At 54.2% G+C, this 14,758-nt stretch overlaps 1 protein-coding gene across 3 annotated transcripts in view; it reads left to right on the top strand.

The window, feature by feature from the left end:
• The window catches only part of PLXNA4 (plexin A4), a 427,922-nt gene extending 413,513 nt beyond the window's left edge, over positions 1 to 14,409 (top strand). For all 3 annotated transcript variants that reach the window (XM_077857378.1, XM_077857377.1, XM_077857379.1), the window contains exons 31-32: positions 5,031 to 5,181; positions 7,249 to 14,409. In XM_077857378.1, the coding sequence (XP_077713504.1) occupies positions 5,031 to 5,181; positions 7,249 to 7,344 (247 nt within the window). In that variant the 3' untranslated portion in view covers positions 7,345 to 14,409. The remainder of the gene's footprint in view (positions 1 to 5,030; positions 5,182 to 7,248) is intronic.
• Positions 14,410 to 14,758: the final 349 nt, after the last annotated feature.

Genomic DNA, 14,758 nt, shown 5'->3' with positions numbered 1-14,758 from the left:
GCCTAAGATCCCACCCAACCCTTTCTCCTCCCATTCTGGGACGAGGTACAGAGACAGGGGGATTAGGAGACAGTGTGGACTGGTCTGGAGATCAAGTCTAGAGTGCTTCTTCACTTGGTGATGGATGGATCGATTCTGCTGTCGCTGCCTGAGGAACCTGGCCCCCGAGTTTGTCTGCTTGCTGGCAAGTGAAGCCTAGAAGCACAGAACTCAATCACCATCCACTGTGAGCCTGGTCTCCCACCTCAGCCTACCCAGGGCACCAGCAGCCTGCAGGTCAGAAGAATGTCGGTAGAACCCAACCTCTTATGGCCAGGGCTTACTCGCTGGTAATGTCACTGCCTGAGCCTACAGACAGCCCACACAGGACTCAGGCTTAGTGACTCGCTGTGGGAGACTGCACCCTGCGTGCAGCACAGCTGAGAAAGAGGACTTACCCTGGCTGGTCCCCTCTATAGAGCAGGGGGAAGCATCTGGATTCTGGAGACCTCACTAACTCTGTCGGTTGAACCGCCTAGATCATTCTATCACACCTACGCTGGCTTGTATCTCCTAGAAGTTCTTCATCTACCCACACTCCCCCAACCCAGTCCTCCCATCCCATTCTTCCTCCCATCCTCCCATCCCATTCCTGCCTCCAAATACCTTTTAGTGCTAATGGTCAGCGGCTCTACTGCAGACTTCCAGTCTCTGCTGCCTCTCTACAAGTATCCGGGTTTTTGCTTATGGCCACACCCAGAGAAAGGGAGCAGGATGTCTAGGTCCCCAGCAGCAAGCAACTACTACACTCATAGAGCAGAACTCAGTGATGTTGTCACCATGAACAGCCCAGTGTATCGTGACCAGTCGTAGTTCTTGTATCATTAGCAAGAGCCATAGAATTATCGTGTTAAGTGGGGGTTTCCTCTCATTTTAAATTGGTAGAGCCTCAAGGTTATTCCTACGGCAGCATTAGCCTCTCTCACCTGCACTCAAGGCTTTCCAGGTAAGAATGAGTGGAGTGGAATCACACTTGACCCGCTCAGAACTGGACTGGGCTGTGCCACACATCAGAATATCATCTGTCACCTGTGTCACAGCATAAAAAAGGTTAAGAATTTTGAATATTTAAAAATGCCCCCTAAGGAAGCCATCCATTCAAAATATAAAACTGTGACGGTTCACCCTGGGAGCAATATTGGAATACAGACATTTCATTAACTTATTCATCAATCCGTGGGTCAAACATTTATGGTCTCCATCAAGAGTGTATGGGGCACGTGGGATACATTACACTGGATCCTTCCCTTGTGGCTCTTGTGGTCCAGGAAGACACGGACAGGCATTCAACAAGCCCCAGGAGCTGTAATAGTGCAGCTGGGAGAGTAAGAGCCTGATTCTGCTGGGCCTGGAGAGGTCAGTGAACAGTTCTCAGAGGAAAAGACTTTTGTACTGGGCCTTGCAAGCCAAGTGTCTGTATATCAGAACATCAGGCTCTAAGCATTTTTCATGTCTATGCCTTCATCCTTGAGGTTGTCTGAAGAGATGACAAAACTTTGTTCTTCTAAGAGTTCAGGGCGTTGGAGACCACTTTTGTGATCACTGGAGCTGTCATAATGGCAGAGATGAGATACCCGCCATCACATACTGGGCCCATCCCCTAGAAGCCCAGTTCACAAATGCAGAAAATTCACCATTCTAGGACCCTGCCTTCATACAGCTCCCCAAGGACCCACAAGGGTACTGGCGTCCCATCTGGTATGAGCAAACTCAGCAAAGAATGCTAGGTAGGGCCAGTGGTGGAACTCAGACATCCTCAGCAAGTGTGGTCTTGGCCAGCCTGCCAGGTCCTGGCCAGCCAGAGGGAGTTCTTGGGGGCCTTTCAGAGCATCAGTCCCTTCTGAAGGGGCTCACCTGCAGGCGAATCCCCTGGGAGGAAGTTCAAGTACACGAGCCCAAGCTGACCTTTCCCTTCCTCACTGCACAGACTGCTGATAAGAACACTTGTTTGAAGTTCATTAACGGGGCATAATTGCATTCTTCACAATCAATAAGCCTTCTCGGTGGCGGTGGCGGGGCCCAGCACAAAGGCCAGCCCAGCGGGAGCTGAGAAGGAAGCAATCACCCACACAGCCAGGGAATCCAGGGTGAGGTCATTATCAGGCTCAAGGGGTGCTAGCAAGGCAAGAGGGGGGGGACACAGCCTTGGAGGGGATTGAGGAGAGGTCAAGGCAGGGTCAGCATGCCCTGTCAGGTGGATGGGCCCAGCTAGGACCCGGCAGGGCTGGGGACAAGAACCAGGCAGAGCGTCAGCCAGACCCAAGACCCACACTCATCCAGGAAATTGAGCCTTCCATGGCCATGCAGCTCAGCTAATTAGAACTTGCCGAAGATGAGGACATGTGCCTGGTGCATTCATGAGCAAGTGTGTGACCACAGACGTGCGCTGGTCCAATCCAGCGGCCTCTGCACGGAGACAGCAGAGGAGAGACTGGGCTGCTCCATGTGGACATGAATGGTAGCATAATGCAAAGCACATCCGGGTGAGCCACCACCCATTTCTTCAGATGAAAAGGTTGGAAGCCCTGCCCTCTCCCCCCTCCACCCCGAACCCCTTCCTCCCTCTCTTTCTCACACACAGACACACTTTCTATATATTCTCTTTGGAGAAATGGACCAGGCATCTAGCACACTCCGAGGCAAGCCTTGTTGAAGGGACAGAGTGCTGGGCACCTGCTATTTCCAGTGGAGACAGTGGTCCCTTACCTGGGCTCTCGTGCACCCCGGGGAGCTAAATACCACAGGAGGAAAAAAAGCCTGATGGCCCATTCACATACCCGTGAGAGGTGTCACGGACAGGCAACGGAAATGGCAGGAGTCTTTGCCTGTGATGACAGTCATGTCCTGTGAGTGAGGACCTGGGTTTTTCATCCCGTTCAGTCTGTCTGCCTGTCCACAGGTGACAGAGTGTCACTGTCAGGAGGGAGCTCTGGACACAGGTGTGTTAGCAGAGACGCGCTGGGCCGCTGGCCGTGGAGAAGCCAGGAAGATCATCGGTTCATGGTCTTCGCCAACGTGACCTGACCACACAGCCCTCTAGCCGACCAGTGCACTGAGACAGTGGCACACATCTCCTCGGGAGGGGACAAGGTTGGGAGCCACCACCAAAACCCCTGGGTCTCCACTATAAAATGGAACGTTGGCATTTACTGCCCTCCAGAAATAGTGCCAATGAATCGAGTCTCTCGCCGGAACATTTATACCTGGAATGTCATTAAATCACCCAGGACCCAGAGGACGCTGAGGCTGTCGAGGGGTGGGTTGCAGGCCGGGAAGAGAACGGGCTCTTCTGGGATGGCGTGAAGGAGCCATAAGGCAACAGGACAGGGAACCGGGCGGGGATGGGGATGGCTCTGAACCTGAGGGGGACAGGGGTCAGGGGACCAGCCATGACCCCGCCCTGGATGAAGGTTGTGAAGGATGAAGTCCGCATGGGCTGGGGGCAGGACGGCCTTGTCTGCGGCCCCAGGCGCCTCCGAGAAAGGCCATCTCATTAAGCTCTTGTCCCTGGGCCCAGACCTCCTGCCAAAAGGCAATCAGCTCAACAAAGCAGTTGGCCAGTGTGTCTGTGTGTGGCCCGGCTTCTGAGGTCAGAGGAGGCGCCCCCTGACCAGCCCCTTCCTTTGCCAGAGCACACAGATTTCATCTCCTTCCCTCTGCCTCCCTCGGAAAGTTTCCAGAATGAACGCCAGGTCTACAGACGCAGCAAGGCTATGGCTCGGGGCAGCGGGGCCACCACGGCCCTCGTCGGCCCAGGAAGGCTCTGGCAGCAAATTGAACTGTCATTTAGTTGCAGACCCTCGAGCTTGATGGCTAGAGGAACACGCAAGTGCCACCTCTCCAGCTTGTCACCTACTCCTGGGCAGAGAGGGGGATGGAAGGGGGGATGGCACAGGACTTACGCATCCGTGGGCGGTACCCTGAGAGGTGCAGACTGGGAATGGCACAGGGCCGAGGGGCCAGGCTGAGACGGCACCAGAGCCTCCGAGGATGCCACACACTCGCCCGATCAAGCCCTGAGTTCTGGGAATCCCCGGGGCCTGTCGCTGGCACTTGCACTTACACCGGTGAGCCAGTGCCTCTCCTAAAACGGTGTGTCCTCGATGCCTCCCTCACCTTGGCCTATCCCCACTCCGCCACCGTCCCACCACCCTCCTCTGTTCCAGGTTCTCAGGCATGCCCTTCCCTGCTCTGAGGGCTGAGGCTTTCAGTGCAGGCTGAGCTGGGGTGATCAGGACTCCGGTGCGGGGAGCGGTTCCCCGGATGCCCTGATGTCTCTCCCTGCTTTTGTAGGCTCCAGGCCCATTGGTGTGGTCCACCCCCAATAAGCACCCAGGAAGGGGGCCTGGGTGTCTCTGGGGGCTCTGGGGCCTTTCCGTTCCTCATTAGGACCCTGCACAACTCCCCTCTGGTGGAGGATTTGGGGTTCGCTGCATATAATGTCAACTTGCAGAAATTAAAAATGTAAATGCTGGCGTCTAATTAACCAGTTGACAGCAGTGCACAGCTGCAAGTGACAGTGACTGATTGCCTTCTGCCAGCCTCTCTCCCCACGCAGCCCCCCTGCCGCCCCCGCTTCGCCCAGGGAGCCCCCCGAGAGGGGAGGGCATCGAGGCAGAGCAACCGCTTGGAAGCCCAGTGGAGCCCAGTGGAGGGCACCTCTTGCGTTTGTGGGAGGAGGAGTGGCAAGGACAGAAGAGCTAGACCGGGCGCCCTTTGGGGGCTGGGGGCCAGGCTGAGGCAGGGGACGGCTCCTCCTTACTCCTGCTCCCACCCCGGTCCTCCCCTGACCACTTCGGAGCCACATCCTCCCCCTGCACCCGAGCTGTACAGGGCCAGCCCAGAAGCGCAGGTGGGAGAGGGCCCGCCGTGGTCCCCAGGGGGTGGTGCCCGCCATCCGCCGGCCCCGACATCGTGCCGGGAGTTTCACTCTGCCCGGGCCTCTGTCCGCACGGCTGCAGCTCTTTCTTCCCCTCCGCCTTCCCTGGCAGGTATTACTCGGACATCGGGAAGATGCCGGCCATCAGCGACCAGGACATGAACGCGTACCTGGCTGAGCAGTCCCGGATGCACATGAACGAGTTCAACGCCATGAGCGCGCTCTCGGAGATCTTCTCCTACGTGGGCAAGTACAGCGAGGAGGTGAGCCCGCCCTGCTTGGCACCTGCTGGGAAGGACGGGGCAGAGATGAACAGTCGCTGCCTGTGTAGCAGCCTCTGCACAGGAGCCCCGGCACGAACCCCAGACGACCCCCGCCTCTGCTGGGGAAGCTGTCCGCCGCCTTGGACTTGGCGGCTGCGCTCCACAGACTGGGACCCTAGAAACCTTCCGTTCTGCAAATTCGGCATTCATCCCCATTCTCAGATATTAAGATAAAGTAGCGGTTTCTTTCTCTCTCTCTCTTTCCTTTTTTTAAATTCTTACTTCTTCCCTGCTTGTCCCTCTTTTTTATTTTTCCCTTTTCTCTCCCTGATCTAACTGTCTTTAAGCAAGCAGTTTCCCACCCCCATGGTAGGCTGCATGGGAATGGTATGTGGGAGAGGGAGGGGAGGGGAGGGGAGAGGAGGGTCAGGACAGAATAGATACAGAACAGAGTTCCCCAGATGGAAAAGAAAGCAGACGCTGCCTTCTTCCTGGCCAGTACAGAGGTGCTTATGGGAGGGTTCTAGTTCATGCAGGCTTAGCCCAAGTGGGTTCAGAATCCAGGCTCCCTGTGTCTGAGCGGCAGCATAACCACCTTCCCCTGTAGTGGGAGGTAGTGACAGGAGCTGGAGCCGGTGCCCCCCGTTCTCCGCCTCCTCCCCGCTCATCACTGAGAGGGCCTAGGAGCCCCAGGCCACAGAAGAGGCCCCAGCAGGCTGTGAGCAGCATAATTCTGCAAGCCTCCAGTGAAGGGGAAGCCAGCTGTGGGTCCCATAGGGGAGGGACCGAGATGCCAGCCTGCAGGCTGGTGCTGGTCCCGGGCAAGGCTGTCACCTGCCCGTGGCCACATGAGAGAAGTAAGGATGATGCAGGATGTGCCAGGGCAGGAGTACAGCTGCCTCATCTTGCAAGCACTGCCCTTTAGTCTACAAGGACACTCGTCTACTCTTGGTGTAAAAATGCCCCATCCTCATGAAATACTAGCGCCAGGAACTGGTGGTTCTGGGCCAGCTAAGAGGTCGGCAACTCCACCTTGGTCTCCCCACTTAAAAATACACTAAGTGGGCCAGGAAATCCAGAGCTCTGGGAGCCTCCTCTGGAGGCTTCAGCCTCCTCTCTGGCTCCTCTGCCTCCCTACCCCTCAGCCCCAGCGCCAGGAGATGCCACACCTGCGTGTCAGGTGCCCCTCGTGGAGCAAACTTCATGGGAAGGGCGCTCGCATGTGTTAGGTGACCTTGTCCTCTCCAAGGGAGCCACCCACACAGGGACCAGGAGTTCCCCCATTATACAGATGAGGCAATGAGGGTTCAGAGAAGTGATGTGTTTTTCCCCAGATCACCCAGCTAGACACTCTAGATCTGTTATTCAGCCTCACGTCTCCTGAGTCTGAGTCAACTTCTCACTTATTTTTTATCGCGTCCTCACTGTCATTCTTCTCTACCAACCATCTGATCCCAGAAAAGGCTTTGGCAGATGTTATCATTCACTGCTAGTGACCAGGAAAACATGAGATATCCCCCTTGGAAGGATATTTTTTTGTTGACATGCAAGCAAAGCCAAATGACTTTCTAAATGTGGGATCAGGGGGCCTCAGGGAGCTGATGGGGAAGATACTCCTTTTTAGGAAGGAGGGGTGGGATTTCTTAGTATCTATGAAAGCACATTCCCCGGAGACACCAGGCACCACACTTTACGTGGGGGTAGGCCTGTGTGTTTGTTAACCTGCAGGGACCTGGTACATCTCTGAACAGGTGTCTCCTGCCCACTGCCAGCTGTCTTACGTGGGCAGCAGAGCGCATGCATTTATTCAGACATGTTGATGAATGTGCCGACTCCCTGTGCTCACTGACACAGGGGTACCCACCTGCTGCACCCCACCCCCGAGTGCCCCTGCACCTCTCCATCCCTGTTAGCCAGGCTGCCTGCTGACCCAGAGACTTCACGTGTGCAACTTCGTGTGCACGTGGCTTTCCAAGCCTGACCCCGCTCGCCCTGTCTGTGCACGCCCTAGGAACACAGACCCGTATGCACAAACTAGTAACCTCCCCGTTCTTGGCCCTTCAACAGATCCTCGGACCTCTGGACCATGACGACCAGTGCGGAAAGCAGAAACTGGCCTACAAACTAGAACAAGTCATAACCCTCATGAGCTTAGACAGCTGAGAACCGTCCTTCCAGGGCCCCTGGGGGGAGGGACACACCAAGCCGTGCCTCAGTCTAGATTATCATCTTTACCAAGTGCAAGTTCCGACTGGCGTCAGCAGCATCCCCTGAACAGCGCTGCCTCTGTCTCCGCCTCTTTCTGTCTCTCCCTCCTCCCTGCATCCCTTCTTTCTCAGTTGCTCTGCCAACATGATCCAACCAAGCCACCACCCCTCAGTGAGTTCAGGACGGCCAGGCTCACACGGGGACCTGGCCAGAAGATATCAGAGGGGCTCTCTTTCCTGGCTGACTCCCAGGCATCAGCAGAGGGGGCCCAAAGATGGAGGAGGAGCCATGGAGAGAGGACGCTCCTGCGTTGCTACTCCACCTTCCACACTGGGCCAACCCTTGGTCTAGGGAAGAGGCAATGAGCTCAGTATTACCTTCACTGGGAAGACATCACCTGGCTCTCTCCCTTCCCAAATGCCTATCTCCAGGGGGTCCACCAGGGTCTGGGCCCCGTTGCAACTGTGAGAAGAAAGGCCACAGCTCCCGCATACGGAGGAGTAAGGATTAAGGGGGTGGGGAAGGAGTAGAGAGGTGCTTTTCAAGCTGCCTCTCACTTCTTGGGTTGGCATTCAGAGGCCACCTTGTCACCTTCTAGTCTTCTTGGAGCCCTTCCAAGTGCTCCTAGGGACCTACCCGCCCTGTCCCCTCCCCTGCCTGTGGAAAGCCAGACGGGAGAAGCAGCGGTTGCATTCCACTGTGGAGACCCTCCTAACCTTCTGGTCTGGCTCATAGCAGCAGAAATGTAACATGGAGGGGGAGAAAGGGAAAGAGGGTGGCATCCACCCTGGGCAGAATCGGTTGTTTTCCATTCACCCCCAAATGCAAATGAAGCACGTCCATAGTCATAGGCTCATCCGTTGCCGGATCCTTGATGCTGTCTAGAGAAAGCACCTACCTGCATCCTCCTTGCTCGGCACTCATCAGGGGACAATGTAAAATGCAGAGTACATCCAGGAGATTCTACCTCCAGCCGCCTTTATTGGCTCCGTCCCCACCCCCCTTCCTGAGAACTCTATAGAAGCTTGGGGCAAAGAGCTGAGGCCCTGGCCCCCTGCAGAGCCTGGTGCCATTGCTATGCAGACGACATTGTCACTGGACTGTCCAGACCTACTTGGCAATGACTCCCTCACCACCTGCTGTCTCTTCGGTCACTGCCCTTCCTCACCTCCTCCCTAGTCATCATGGAGAGAACCACGCTCAAGCACAGCCTCACAGAAACAAACCAAAACGCCAGCCAAACTCAGTCCCCAGCTCGCAGTGTCTAGGAGGGACCTAGGACTCAAGTGGAAGGAGCTGGCCAACAATGAGAGAGAGACATACAATGGACCTCGGCCCTGGCATCTGTTTCTCCATCTGTCCTTCCATCTCCGATCTCTCATTTCAGCCCGTCAGGCAACGTGTGCTCGGACACGGGTGAGCAGGGGCCGTGGTAAGAGACGGTCTAACGTAGGGTCATGGAAACCTTAATCTTGAAGGGACTTTAGATGCCATCTGGCCCAGTTTCCCACCATAAGCAAGAGACTGTCTTAGCAGTCCTGCTGGCTAATTATACCCCACTCTGGGAGACAAGGAGAAGCATCACCTAAAGTGTGGTTGCAAGTCAAGGTTCCTGTCTTGCCTTCACTTCCTGAGCATCAGACATCAGTCTCTGTCATCCATTCACAATGAGCCCCAGGTGAAAATGGGAAGGAACCACTTCATCTCCAGCAAAGTTCATGGAGCACCCTGTACTTTTAAGAACTCTGGCCCCTTTGGATATGAGTGTGTGTGTGTGTGAGAGAGAGTGTGTGTGCATGTGTGTGCATGTGAGTGTGTCTGCTCTAGGAGCAGGCAGAGAGAGCTCGAAAGGATTTCTTGTCCTATGGAGGGGACTCTGAGGTGTTTCTCTTCTCCATCCTTGCTCATTCATTCTGCAGCTTCAGGACATTTCAACACTAGCTTTCTGTGCTGAGTGCTGGTGGGTGGAAGAAGAGTCACCGGTCCGTAGGAAACCAGGGTGCTCAGTGGCCGAAGGAGGCCTGGACTGGCCTGGAGGCTGGGTGGAGGTGACCCACAGCGGGGCATCATGTGGCATGAAGGAGAGGACAAACGGGGACAAAACACGAGTAGCTAACAATGGAAAGAGGAGAATGGGGGAAAGATGTACGTTGTGGGGGGAAAAGATAACCAAAGGTTTTGGCAAATGAAGTGCCAGGTGAAGAAGCATGGGCTTTCTGCCCTGGACCATTTCATTTCCTCCCAGGAAGCCACGGACCCTGGCCAGAGAGGAAGCATGTGAGAGCGGGCGGGTGGGCGGAGGAGGCACGGTGGCCAGAAGATGTATTTGCACACGTGAGGGGTTGGGGAGGAGAGAGACACAAACATATTTAACACAGATTCGCTGAGTGGAAACCGAGTGTGTGTGTGTGTGTGTGTGTGTGAGCGCATGTATGAATGAGTGTGTTTGATTTATTTTTTAAGTTTTGCACAGTTAGGAAAACAAATTAGCAGGCAGAAAAGAAGACTGTTATCATGGTTCTGCTGAAGCTTTTATTTTTTACCGGATTATTATTGTTATTGTTATTGTTCCTTCGTCGGTACAGAACCCCCCTCCCCAACCCTCCCCTGCCCCGGGTTTTGTCACAAGAGAAGCTTCAAACACCTCAGAGAAAGCTCGATGTCGGGAAGAGAGAGGACAGGACAGTGTCCTGGCTCTCCTCCTTCCTCCTGGAGGCGGGTTGTTTGCTGAAGCCTCTGCGGCCTGCTTGGGCTGGAGAAACAGGAGAGGACCACCCGGAGCTGCTACCCATCTTGTCCGCAAAAATTCTCTTTCCCTTTTCTGTTTGTTTCTCTTTCCTTTCTCTGTTCCTTTTACAATTTTTTTTTCCATTTGGATTCATGCGCACATGTGATACATTTCCAAGTAAAGACAAGGCAGCGTTGTCGGAAAGCTGTCCTTGGCTCCCATGGTCTTTCCAGAATATCCCCTGGAGACCCCCAATCTCCTTCTGGCAAGCCAGAGACCCCCAGAGCTGCCCCTGGAGGGGGGCACGCAGACCAGCACCCCGCAGAGAAGGGAGCTGGACAAACTGGCCCCAGGAAAGGAAGGTCCCCTCGAGCCCTCCCCCATGACTGTGAATTTGCAGGGTCATGACTCTGTTTAAGGTGGAATCTTTATCTAGGTTCTTGGGTCCCAGGCAGAGAGAAAGGGAAGAAAGGCCCATCTTCTCTCACCTTCCCCTCCAACCGCCTCCTGCACCCTCCCGCCCTTGAGACCACCAGGGTCCAGGCAGTGCCGGGAGATCACACAGTCAGAAAAACAGACCTCGGTTAGATGGGGACTTTGAACGTAGGAGGGAGATGGGCTGACGCTGAGGTGCTGGAAGGCAGGCAGCTTTATGGCGTCCTGAATTCAAAAGGACGGATGGAGAGAAGCTGAGACAGGTGGCTGCGGACAGGTCATTCCTCTCGGGAGAGGTGTCTCCCCAGGGCTGGGCTCTGTCATCCTTTGTCCCTCCTTGTAAGGAGAGACGCCGGCCTCTCTTGGTACCTGCTAATAGGGCCACTAAGTGCAGATGGCTACTGTGTCACTTAATTCCTCAGGAAAATACTTTTTCTTGCCTTCTTTCAATGTGGTTTTAATTCGGGGACTGAGGACAGCCTGAGTGTGCACAGGCCAACGTAGGTTCAAACCCCTGGGACATGCACACCCAGAGTCGGCTCTAGAGCCTCCCTCTTGTGAGCCAGTGGGTGGACAGGTTGGGCCGAGATGCCTGACCCAGGCTAGGGTCAGAGAGAGAAGTCCTCTTCAATCATCCCAAAGTGAAGCAGACTGTCCAGAGCTGTGCCAGGCAGGAGTGGGACCCGCTGACAGGTAAGGCCGCTGACCTTGGCCACTCAGGCCTGGTTCTCAACACCCCCAGCCCTAGGCTAATGTCCAGGTAGTGTCCCAGTACCCCATTCCCCCGTCTGAGGCCCTCTGCTTGCGTTCCCCTTGCATGTCTGGCTTCTGAGAGTGTCCCTCCCCCCGCAGAGGCAAGTGCACCCCCTTGTCCCCATTGCCCGCAGCTCTGACCCAAGGCTGCGGACCTCCTGGCACAGGAGCCTCAGACCTCACAACCCACCCCCCCAGGGCAAGCCCCTGCCACCATTCCCAGCATTGCCTCCCTGAGTGATTGGGGGTCCCCAGTCCCACCTGGGCCCTGGGGGTCCCCCATCAGAGGAGCCACAAGCAATGATTTCTCAAGCAACCTCCACCCCCCGCCCCATGCCAAGTCCTGCTGATGTTTCCAGAACCCAAAACAACCACTCGCTTTGACCTAACAGGCAAAGCCCTGTTTTCCATCTGTCTCCATTCTCAGGAATGAGGCGACATTCTTTGGGCTTCACAGGATGTGAAGTCAAATACTTAACCTCGTGAGGGTTAAAGTGAATTATTCTTAATCAAGAGCAAACATTCCCACCTCTCAGAGAGCAAGGAGGGAGGGGAAGAGGCAGGGAGGCTCTGCAGGCCCAGAGACACTCCCTCCGCGGTCCTTGCAGGAATGGGCCGCCCCAACAGGTGGTCCTGGCATGGGTCCGAAAGACCTCTGAGAGGCATGTCTAGGCATGAACAACCTCCAGGTACCAGAGTCCCTGGAAGAAGCCCCTGCCCCAGGTGGATCCAGGCTCCTTCCTGGCCTTTCCTCTCACTCCTAGTTCACGTCAAGGACCACCTGTAAACCCTGCATGCTTCCCGTCAGCATCCAGGACAGGTGACGGAGAGCCCCTGACCCTGCAGCCCCGCCTTTTTTCTTTAACCTGTATGTGAACTGTCTATTTGGGGTCTGAGGTCATTTGGTTTTTGTTTGTGTATGTTAAGCGTTGGAAATTAAGGAGGGAGCCCAGGTGTGGGTGTAAAGTCCAAACTGCTAGAAGGGAGAAACAAAACTCTTCACCTGTGACCTGAGAGGGATGAGAAGAGCCTGGGGGCTGGGGCTGGGGGGCTCCCCCTGTTGTTAAAAAATGGGCCAGGATATTCCCCGGATGTGGACGTGCCTGGGGAAGCAGCCTCCATGGCTGCTAATATTCTCGGTGCTTCCTGGGCACCTGGGATGGCTGGAGCCTGTGATGCCAGGCCTTCCCCTCCCACCTCCTGCTGCCTCGCCCCAACAGGTGCCACTGGAGAGACAGCTCCAGAGAGAGGCTGGGAAACCATGGGCCTCCATCCTCATGGTGCTCTGAGAGTGGCAAAGCCCTCCACTGGAAAACTTAGAAAAAGACCCCCCCATCCACAAAGGAATCTCTGTAGTAAAAGTTTTGGACTTTCAAGAGAAACTTTTTTTTTTTTTAAACTACAAGTCTTTGCTCCCTGATAAAATTGTTGTTGTTGTTGTTTTTTAATTTGGGGAATATCCAACTTTATAAAATATAGAGGATTTTTTGGTTGTAAAAGTAATGCATACTCATTAGAGTCCCAATTAAATTCCATGAGTAGACTGGTGACTACCCCAGCTCAGCAAAGCTGAATGAAACAAAATCCCTAATGAAATTAAAAGAGGTTTCTGTCTTCATTGGCAGAGATAGTGAGGGGGGTGGGGGGGGAATGCTCTTGGTCAGGTGTGCCCCACCCCCCTCCTCCTTACCCCCTTTCACTTTGTCCAGTCTTGGCTCTCTGGACCGCCCCTGGTGTGGCTGAGCCCCCTGCAGTCCCCACCAGCTTTCCTCAGACCGAGGGGTCACCCCGTTGGGGATGGGCCATGGAGGGACCAAGCACCCTCCCCCTGAGAGTGCAAACGCTCATGGCAAATAGACAACAGGTTCTATGCAGTTCATCTTCTACCATTTTTTTTTAAACTGGAATTAGAACATCTTTTATTAGTATCTTTGATCTTATGAGTCAAGCACATTTTGGAAGGGCTCCCTTTCAAGAGTGGAATTCAAAACAGAGGATACAGTTAAAGAGCAATGCAAAGGACACTTCACCAAGTGAGACCGCTCACCCAATAGGACCCCTGGATGCGGCTCAGGCCTGTGACCAAGATGCGACACGTGTCTCTTGTGTTGTCCTGCCTCCTCCCTTCCCCAGCGTTCTCCCCAGCTGTTGGCTCGTTAAACCTTCCGTTCTTTAAAAAGAAAAGCTAGTTTACCTCAAAGATTCTTGTTTCCATTTGGAAACTAATGACTTTGTGTTTTAGAGTAGATGACCCTCCCCTCCATCACCCCCTGCCTGGGGCTGGTGTCCCTGAGGCCTGAAGGCCTTGCCTAGTCATGTGTTGGCAATGCCAACCAAGAGCAAGAACCCAAGGCCCCGGAGACAGGAAGGATTGGGTGCAACTGGCTTCCTCCCCACCTTAGCCGGTAAGGACCAGCCCGTCTCTTCCAGCAGGGTCCTGCCGAGTAGTCACCATAGTAACCAGCAATGCCAGGGTACCACCAACAGAGACCTGCTCATGAGTGAGCTGTGAGCCCGGGCAGAGGGGGGGAAGCTGGCCTGATCACATGACCCAGAGTCAAGTCAAAGACTAGAGGGAAGAGGAGAAACAGGGTAGGATGAGTGGGTGGTTTGAGGAACAGCAGAGGCCTTCGAGTCTTGGAGAGAGGCCGCTGAAGGGGGTAGGGCAGGTGGGTCCTGCTCCGGTCACCCCCTTCCAGCTCCACCCCAGCTCCGCTTCCATAAAGTTCCCACCTTGAACACTGACACTTTGTTAGAACAAAGCAAAACATATCTTTAGACAACAGTGTTATAATGAGCCTCAAAGATAGGTGGATGGAATCGATTAGAGGAAGAGGGTCTTCTGGTTTTGATTTTTAAAAAAGAGTATCCTAGTAAGATTAAGAAAAAAAGGATTTAAAAAAATAAAGTTTTTAAAAAGGAAACCTATGCTATTTAAATTGGAGCCCAGTTGTAACTTGGTAAAGGCAAGCTTCTGTACCTTTGTTATAATTAATTGTATACCTGTGTATGTAAATATAAGGCATTCCTATTTTGCAGTTCAGAACAAAAAAAAACCTATTTGTAATATAGAATAAAGTTTATTAAAAAATAATAAAAATGCAGTTTTGGGATTTGGGTCTTTTCTCATGCCTCTGGCTGGAAGCAGGCAGAGGGGAAGGTTGGCCACAGGTAAGCCTCCACCACGTACAGGTGGGGCAACTTGTCTCTCCAGCCACATGGTATCTAAACATTCTCTTAATTATGGCTCTGTCTTCAGTTACAAAGCAGATGTCTCGGGAGGCGATAATGCCCCCAGATAGGGACAGCAAGCATGCTACCAGCAAGCGCTGGCAGCAGACATCCCTTCCACATGAAGCCAGATCAACCTCTGAATCCTCCTCGACACAGCCCTCCAGCTTGCTGGAGTTGGTGCCGGCGAGGGCACGAATTGCCATCCCTGTTGTGAGTCTT

This window comes from Canis aureus, chromosome 18 (genome assembly GCF_053574225.1).
Source record: "Canis aureus isolate CA01 chromosome 18, VMU_Caureus_v.1.0, whole genome shotgun sequence".
In the NCBI taxonomy this organism is placed as follows: Eukaryota; Metazoa; Chordata; class Mammalia; order Carnivora; family Canidae; genus Canis; species Canis aureus.
This window is presented reverse-complemented; position numbering and strand designations above follow the sequence as displayed.